Genomic DNA, 8828 nt, shown 5'->3' with positions numbered 1-8828 from the left:
TCACTATCCAAACATACTTTAAACTACTACTAAACTTGATGGAAATATATAAAATAATACGAACCTGGGGGATGGAGCAATGACTGAGACTGCATCTGTGGATTGGAGAGTAAGAGACATAGCAAAGTTATGGCTACAATAGGCATCTCTTTTCATTAGAGAGCTGTATTAATTTCTGTTTGGATCTATATCTTTGTAAAGACAAAGGCAATAATGAATTATAAACCACCCAAGATGGAAGAAAAAGAAAGAAAGAAAAAAAAAAAAAGAAGATAATTTTTATGCTTTTAGGGACTTCACACCATTTGGGTTGGTTTTGTCATTTTTCTAACATAAAGAAAAGATCATAAAATGTTTGCATCATCCACCATGCAATGTTCTTTTCTTATTCTTCCCTTTTTCTAGAAGAGCTTCTTATATGAACAATCAACTACACTAATTTATTGTTTATATTTTATTTAATAATTTTGATGTAATTTTTATTAGTTTTGTGAGGCTATGAAGTATGTTTAGACCTTTTACATAACATATATCATGGAGTAAGTTTTTAGTTTAGAATTTATTACAAGAAAATTCACTTTTAGTAACAATATTTTTAGTGACGCAATCAAATTTGATCTTTAAATACTACTTATAATGATGTAGCAAATAACATGTCCCAAAATGTACTAAAAAATACTAATAATAATCACAAAGTCTGTGATTTGAATTCTTCTACCCTTAATTGAAAAATAAATAAATAAATAACATGTCGCAAAACACTATTATTAGCAACAGTAAATAGCACTTAGTAGCTTATTACTATGTCACCAATTTTTTTTTTTTTTTTTAAATATCGAGAATAAAGTAGAAAAAATTTAAGACCCCTTATTTTTGTTTCCCTCTCTCATTTTCATTTTTCTCCTTATCTATTAAAAGGAAAAAGGAAAAGAAAAGAAAAAGAAAAATAGAAAAACTTCATCCCTTTTGTATTTCATGTCTTGAATTTGCATGAAAATTCAAATAGGATTGCTCATTTTATATATCTACGTAGTCTTTAAATCTTGAGCAAAAAACTTGTTATCTACACCGTAAGAGTTTGATCAAAATCAAATCAATTGGAGCCAAGTAGTTGGGGATTCGGAGTTCACATAGTCGAAGGATTCCCGATTTCTAATTCACTAGGGTAATTAATGTACTTTGATGTCTGCACGTTTTTTATTCATCACATCAACAATAATATCCCTTTTTGTAACAGTGTTGTATTTTCAATTTCATGCCAGTCATTTGATTGTTTACATACAAGCAAATTGTATAATTTTGTTGTTAAAACAAATTTCACAAACATGATATAGTGAAATATTCGTTTGTTGTTAAATCCCTTTATGAGTACAACTTTTTATCGAATAAAAGCATTATCTCATAGAAGAGATGGGATTTTAGAAAGTGCCATTTGAAGCAAGGAGTGAAACTTGTGAACTCCATGAGTCATGGTGCAAGGAGTAAATAAGTTATAAAATTGATATTTTTTAGTCATAGAGTCCACAAACACTTTAGGCCATACAAGGAATAGAATTCACAACTCTACTCCTCCCAACACTTTAGACCAAACACCCGGTAAGAGTTTTATGATAGAATTATATGATCATTTGTATATGTTAAAAGATAATAGACATATATGCTACTTTCTTTGAGTTGATGTGCTTGACAAGATTGAAGTTAATAGAGACATCTCTCAGCAATGCCTTGTTCTTGAAGAATAACATACCTGATAAGAATGTTAAATGATCCCTCACCTCAAATGCCAAATGATATGTATATGTTCACTAAAAAATATGAAGAGAGAGAGAAAAAGAAGTTGATTTGATTGCAAATAATGGTTGGCAAGAAAATAAGCACAAAGCACCCATAGATTAACATGTAATTACATAGCAAAATATAAATTTCAAAAGCCTCGACTGACTTTGTAGGTAAAACACAAGGGTTTTCTCAACCAATGATGACACCAAGTTAGCTTTATTTCTTGTCACAATGATATTGCATTGATTCTATACACTTCATCATTGTTACATGTTTATTCATTTTGTTTTAAAAGAAGCCAAAAGGAAAGAAGAGTGATGATTTATACATATATACCTAAAAAGAAAAAGGAAAAAGAGAGATTCCTGAAAAAGTAATTGGAAACTTAGAACTTATTTATTTTTTAATATATTTAAACTAGTAATTTACAAATAATTAGCAAGAAGAATTCAAAAATTTATACATGGTGTGAGAGGAAACCATAAACAGAAGGGAAAAGATTTAAATTTAAAACTAAGCTGATCCAACCTTTAATACTAATCTCTTCTTACTCACTCCTAGGATTTGCTCTATCATTTCTCTGTTCTTTTAATCTCCACTTTTTAGATTTCATCTCTATCATTTTCATTTGTATCTTTCATTTTCTCAAAATAGCTTCCACCACTTTTCTTTCATTTCTTCTCTCTCCAATCACTTTCCTCCATTTCTCTGTCTTGTCTTTTCACTCCATCTTTTTCCTATTTCAAACTCACCCTTCTTGCATATTTTTCTCCTGTTCTTTTTCTTCTTCTACTTCAAATTCAGTCTCTACTTTGAAATGTCTAGACAAATAACCAAAAAAAAGAATTAAATCCATGCTAAATGAAATGGTTAGTTTTGGTTTGATTTAATTCTTTAAATCAGAATTTAGTTTGCTTTTTTCTTTCGTTTAGTGGACTTGATCTGAAGAGTAGTTTTGGTTTTCCTAGTCCTGAAATATACTACTTTGACTTTCTCCCAGAAAACTAGCTAAGCTTCAAACTTCCAATCTTAGCTAGCAGACAAGATTCAACTCAACAGTGGCCTCTAATTGCTAATCTGGTAGGTAAAGCTACATTAAGCTTGTATATCCTATAAAAAGGTTCAACAAATAATAGGATTCTTAGAGAGAGAGAAAAAACCATCCAAGACAAAAAAAAAAAAAAAAACACAAGAAACTTCTATCCAATTTCATGGCTATAATATCAGTCTAAACAGAGCAACCATGTCATGCCATCCTTATATAAATCAAAGAGCCATGGTTTACAAGCATAGTGGAGAAATATGCTCTACTGGAGAAATTTTCCACAGAGAGAGAGATGAGGATACCTTAAATTTCACATAATAGGCCAAACTGTAAAGAATGACTATTGAATGAAATGCATAACCTCCAGTAAATAATACATCTACTTACATGTATGTGAAAATAAATTTGGATGATGCACAAACAGAATCTAACTCAACCAGTCAGAATTTGCAACATAGAAGGCCCTCCCTCCAACCTCGATACTTCCGGTAATGCCTACGTTCAGCTTTTACCATTTTAACGGGGCTACTATTCCATTCAGACTGTAATCTGTAAACCCAGAGAGTAAATATAATTAACATTAGATTACAATTTAGAAAAGGATATATAAAGAAGAAGCTTGTGAGGTGAAGTTAGATTTGGAACTTACATAGGAAAGGCAAAAGAACGTGTGCTTGTTGTGCTACTTTCTGATCGAAGCGAGATGCTTCCAGAATAAGCTATTGGTCCTGAGTAAGTAACAAGACTAGCTAGTGGATCTACAGCAGAGAAACTAGACTCGCCAATGTCGTGCAGGCTCTGATTTGAAACTAGTCTACTATCTGAAGTTCTATGTTCCAGATTGGTTGAAACTTGAGTTCCAATTACAGAATCACTTCTTTCATGACACTCCTGTGTTCCGGCACTGCTGGTCATGGGTGCTGGATAGTTTAAGTTGGGATTTCCATGATGTTCTTCTCCACCATTGGCCACGGGAGAGATTGAATTGAAATTAAGTGTAATACTTCCATTCTCAGATTCATTAGTACAACCTGAAGGATGCGTTGGGATGTTATTATCATTTGGTGGTTCTGCCGCAGCACCCAGAGCAGGAGTACCATTGCAAGATTCAACAGATTTGGAAGCCAAAGAAGGGTCTTCCGAGTTTACTTTTTCACCGGATATCTGAAATCAAAAGAAATCCAATCTACATCAACCAATTCTAAAAAGCATCACACATGAAATTTTTGAGCAAGTGGAGCTAAAATTGCTTTGTCCAAACAAACGTCCTTCAATATATTCAGATTAAAAATAAGACAAACATGTAGTGCACGAGAGGACATGATTAATAACTTGGCCAGAAATATGCATACCTGAACACCTATGTTGTCTAAAGACTCGGACGAATAACTTCTTTTAACTAGCTTTTGCATCAAAACTTTTGGCTCACTCAGATTGAATTTTTCTTCCTCTATCTGTGTCAAGTCCTTTGCATCATCATGAGTAGTCCACTCCATGGCAAAATGATCCTCTAAATAAACTTTATGATCATCTGCTATGAACTTGGACACCTCGGAAGAATTCTCTTTTTCTTTTATAGATCCTTCATTTTGGTCTTCCTCCAGAGGCATGATTTTACTAATTGACTTCTCTTCCGTACACTTAAAGAAGAAATTGTCCAGAGAAGATACCCCTTCATCAATGCAGATATCCTTCACATCATTGACATTAATTTCTTGGTCACAGACTATTGTTTTTGACATTTGACATTCCGTGACACTTTTGTCAACATATGAGAATGAGGGTTTCATACTGGATGGTGCCTCAAATGCACCAATACCATCAGCATTATTATCAAAAACATCTACGGACGAGCAGTTAATTTTAGTAGTCGTGCAACTATTCCCTTCACAAGCAGAATATGAAGATTGAATGACATCTTCCTGGTTTATTTTCTCTTGACATGAGAGACCAATTGGATTGTTACTCATGACCCGGCGTTGCAACTCAGAACTGCTGTAATTGCATTCGAGAGATTCTGGAGCACAATTTGGGCTGGTCATTGAATGGTAAAATGATGAGTCACTTTCTGCATATACATAATAACAAAGGAAGTTAGGGCAACAAATTGGACAAAAAAAAAGGTAGATTGACGAGTGTAAATTGCACCGAAATGATGAAGATGAAAATAGTCTTTTCTTTTACAAAACAACAGAAGATCATTAGATAAACGAGCAGACAGGAAATAACAACAGGAACAAAATGTAAAACTTTCAAGTAGAATACAAGACAATAGAAAATGTTGTTAGTTTCATAGCTTACAAAAATCATGGAGGCAAAAGGACCTTCAAAAGAATCAAAACTTCATGAAAGATAGCATGAACACGCATCAGTCAGAAGATAGGGGCTACCCCTAAGCAAACCTGTCATAAAACATCAATTTATTGAAACAGAAATTTAACAACATTGTAAACTTCTGTGAATGGAAGACGAAGAAGAAAAAAGAAAAGCTGAGATTAAAAGGAAGAGACAAGTATAAAACTTTGCAGTCCACCATAATATTGGCAATCGAACACAACAACTTTGTAGCCAGTTTGATGCTAAAACAGGGTGAAGAACAAAAGTCGTTCCAAGAAAGGGATCATAAGCTGCGACTGTAACCCATTACTCCATTAGCAACTCCAATATATTCTCCTCAGATATTGTAATTATACCAATTATTCTGAAGCAGAACAGGCAAATCTATTTTAATGATAATAAAAAGAAAAGGTTGAGTTCAAACTGGCAAAAGCCAAAAGCTAAAAAGAAAAGCCCCCAACTATTCTAACAGTTACATACAAAGAATAACATTGTCAGCTCCTAGGTGATTGACCAGGTGCCGAGGTCCGGCCCCTCCAGAATCACTCATTTAAGAACCATAAAGAATCAGCGAATTAATGTTAACAATTTACCATAAAAGGCAGTGACATCTCAATGAAAATTAACTAAATCTCAACACAGAACGCTCGAGTTAAATCAACAAAATCAGAAATATTCAGACTAAACTAAACATTCTGTAAAGAGCATATCAAAGTCATTATTACATGATAACTTGCTTCAAAATATAAAATTAAAAATTATCTGGGCTATACGTGCTGGGAATCCAAAGCCCTGTTACCAATACTCAAAAATAAAAAGAGAAAAAGACGAGTGGTAAAAAAGTTGGAAGAACTTTTCAAAAGCAAAAAAAAACTTTCAACAGAAACATCATAACTTAAAATGATTATTCAAGCAAAAAATGAAAAAATAAATTAATAAATAATTCCCCCACCAATTCTCCTTTATCTTCAACTAATGATGAAATGAAATCAACCCCAACCCCCATCCTCCACCTCATAGTTAATGGGGAAACAAAGTAAACTAACAGAAAGAATTCAAAACATCAGAGCATGGGAAAAAGAAATGTGAACAAACAAGGAAGTCAAATATTCAAACAACAATATATAATACACAGAGTTAAAGAAGAAATTATGAAGAACAAAAATATCTACCTCCATGTAAAACCCAGAAGCAGAAATGGGAAGGTGAATAAAATTGAAGCAGAAACCCCCTGATAATATAAAATTGAAGAGTAAAAAATGGGCCAACGGAGCGCCCTAGTTTGGTGATTGAATTTATGGAACAGAGAGAAAGAGAGTGAAATTTGAATAAATGATGGAACAGAGTCAGAGAGAGCTTGGCTATTTCTGTTAACAGCCTCAAAAAAGGTTACCTGCCACGGCAGGTTACACAGAATCTCTCTCTCTCTCTCTCTCTCTCTCTCTCTCTCATTGCAATTAATAAAGGAAGAGAAAAACAAATGGCCTTACCGACTCCGCTCCCTAATTAATACTCCACAGATATCAGTATTCAATAATATTCCCTTCAATTAACCTAAACCTACAAATTACTTACCAAATCAAATATCTGCTCCTCCTCCTCCTTCTTCCCTGGAATTTCTCCTTGAAACTCCGCCGTATGCCACGTCGCCGATCACCGGACCAGAACAAACAAAAAGGCCGCCTTATGTTCCTTTCCGATTCTCCGATCCTTTGTCGCTTGTATCGTAGTTGAAAGAAGCTTTGTAGTTGTCAACTCCTCACTTCTCAGTCACTTTGAATTCTTCAAGAATTCTTCAGGTGTTGACAAACCAAATACAAATTTCAATACAGCCTCGTATTTTCGGGCGGGAAATTTATCAAGGTCTCTCGCCGGAAAATTCAACTGGCCGGAAATTACAGGAACTCCGAGGATTTGTAAACGGCGCTGCAGTAAGCTCCAGAATCCATTACTTTGTTGCCAAATGTATTAATATGAAAATTAATTGATTTATTTTTATTTTATTTTCTATTTTATTTAGCGGAGTGGGGACCACATATATAGATTCATCGATCCCACAATTTTGACCTTCGTAAAAAAATGATAAAATAAACAGAGGGCCGTGATTGCGAACGGTCGTGCCTAGGCATGAAATCTTGAGCGCGGAATTGTGACTGTTGGATTTTTATTTTTAGATTTAAAAACAATTTTCAAGAGTGTAACAATTTAGTTCTGATGTATAATAAATAACAAATTAATCTATGTATTTTATAATTTGTAATGCCTTAATTTCTATCTTAAAAAATATTATTATGACTTAATTAAATTATTTATCCATGTAAATTGAAAATTTGATAAGGGATTAAACTCACAGTTACTTTTGATGATATTTACTGTAATAAAGATTAAATTTACAAATTTAAACATGTAAAGAAGAAATTGTTACAATTCAAAAAGTATATAGACTAAATCGTTATTTTATAGTTATTGTGAGTTGAAATTTGTTCAAATTTAGTCCATATATTATCTAATGTCTAATTTTAATTCTTATATTTCAAATAAATCTTAAGTTTTAGTCCTTCAAAATTAGTTTTTATCCAAATAAGTTAAATAATAATAATTTTTATCCAAAAAAAATATAATAAGTGAATATATATTTTTTAGGATCAAATTAGAGTTGGCAGCGGGGACGAGGCGGGGCGGAGGCATCCTCCGTCTCCGTCTCCATGGGGGAAATTCTCTCCCACCCTAAGGGAAACGGGTCCCCGCAGGGAATGCCCTACTAATTCTCCGCGGGATTCCATATTTTTCTAATTAAAATTGTATTTGAAATTTAATTAAAATTTGGACTTCACTTTTAGCCTTAGATTTAGAATTTAGATATTTAATATTGGGTTTCACAACACTATAAGTCTATACATTATAAATATACATATAAATAAGTTATTTTATATATTTATAAAATATGAAAAATATAAATATATCAAATTGGGGTCGGAGTCGGGATGGGAATACTGTCCCCGTCTCCGAACGGGGTCCAAAAAATTTTTTTGGTTTGACCACCGGGGATTTGGGGGCGGGGCCACGGGGATCCGATTAGATCAAATGAGTTGTTTCGTAAAATTAGTCAAGACATGCCTGAATGGATTTGGATACTGTTGAAAAGTTTTTTAAAAAAAAAACATTGTTTTCAAAATTCATAAGTAAAAATGTTAATTTTTTTTTAAAAGAAAAATAGATAATAAATTAGTTATGGAAACTCAATTTATTAAAAATAAGTAGATTAAAATGAGAAATTTGAAAGTAATGGGCTAAAATTTAACTAAGTGGCTTTTATGATTATCGGATGACACGTGGCATTGGATGGTCATTTGGCTCACACGTGTCTGCAAACTACAAAGTACATGGAAACTTTAATATGACGTACAGTGACGTGAAGTTGGTGGGCCCAGGATAGTTTGCACTCTTCGATTAATTTACAGTCGTGAATTATTCTCTAATGTGGAAAATAAACATAAGTGTTAATAAATAAATGAGTGGTTGAAATTAATTGTAAATTATGAATTGTTATTTAAATGTTATTAAAAGATTGTTTAATACAATTCAGGAACTAAGAAAAAAATATATGTAATGATGGAAATGAAAAACAAAATAGAGAATTGACCAAATATGATTATGATTGGTTAGT

At 32.8% G+C, this 8828-nt stretch overlaps 1 protein-coding gene across 11 annotated transcripts; it reads right to left on the bottom strand.

Moving 5' to 3' along the window:
• Positions 1–1470: 1470 nt before the first annotated feature.
• Positions 1471–7147, bottom strand: LOC120076323 (18S pre-ribosomal assembly protein gar2-like protein). 11 transcript variants are annotated; one of them, XR_005481497.2, is made up of 6 exons: positions 6737–7147; positions 5126–5226; positions 4177–4892; positions 3474–3988; positions 3212–3373; positions 1471–1747 (listed from the first exon to the last, which is right to left on the bottom strand). XR_005481497.2 is itself a non-coding variant. In XM_039030106.2 (6 exons), exons 4-6 carry the CDS (start codon positions 4864–4866, stop codon positions 3265–3267), a joined length of 1314 nt encoding a protein of 437 aa, XP_038886034.2. In that variant the 5' UTR covers positions 4867–4892; positions 5126–5226; positions 6334–6392; positions 6737–7140; the 3' UTR covers positions 3009–3264. The 11 variants fall into 11 exon arrangements, 9 of the variants coding, with proteins under 9 accessions (XP_038886034.2, XP_090168803.1, XP_090168801.1 ...); XR_016529016.1 differs by lacking the exon at positions 6737–7147 and adding an exon at positions 6334–6473; XM_039030106.2 differs by lacking the exon at positions 1471–1747 and adding an exon at positions 6334–6392 and having other exon boundaries at positions 3009–3373; positions 6737–7140.
• Between the last annotated feature and the right edge of the window lie 1681 nt (positions 7148–8828).

Source organism: Benincasa hispida, chromosome 4 (assembly GCF_027475165.1).
Source record: "Benincasa hispida cultivar pf3 chromosome 4, pf3_genome.v1.1, whole genome shotgun sequence".
Classification (NCBI taxonomy): domain Eukaryota; kingdom Viridiplantae; phylum Streptophyta; class Magnoliopsida; order Cucurbitales; family Cucurbitaceae; genus Benincasa; species Benincasa hispida.
Note: the sequence above shows the minus strand (reverse complement) of the source record. Positions and strands in the feature narration are given on the sequence as shown.

What these genes read in the sequence shown, in the direction of transcription:
- LOC120076323 (XM_039030104.2), bottom strand. Translation starts at nt 4,866, where the DNA reads ATGACCAGCCCAAATTGTGCTCCAGAATCTCTCGAATGCAATTACAGC. An exon ending in TAGACAACATAGGTGTTCAG is followed by an intron (nt 3,989 to 4,176) that starts GTATGCATATTT and finishes TTTTGATTTCAG; the next exon opens with ATATCCGGTGAAAAAGTAAA. An exon ending in CGTTCTTTTGCCTTTCCTAT is followed by an intron (nt 3,374 to 3,473) that starts GTAAGTTCCAAA and finishes CTGGGTTTACAG; the next exon opens with ATTACAGTCTGAATGGAATA.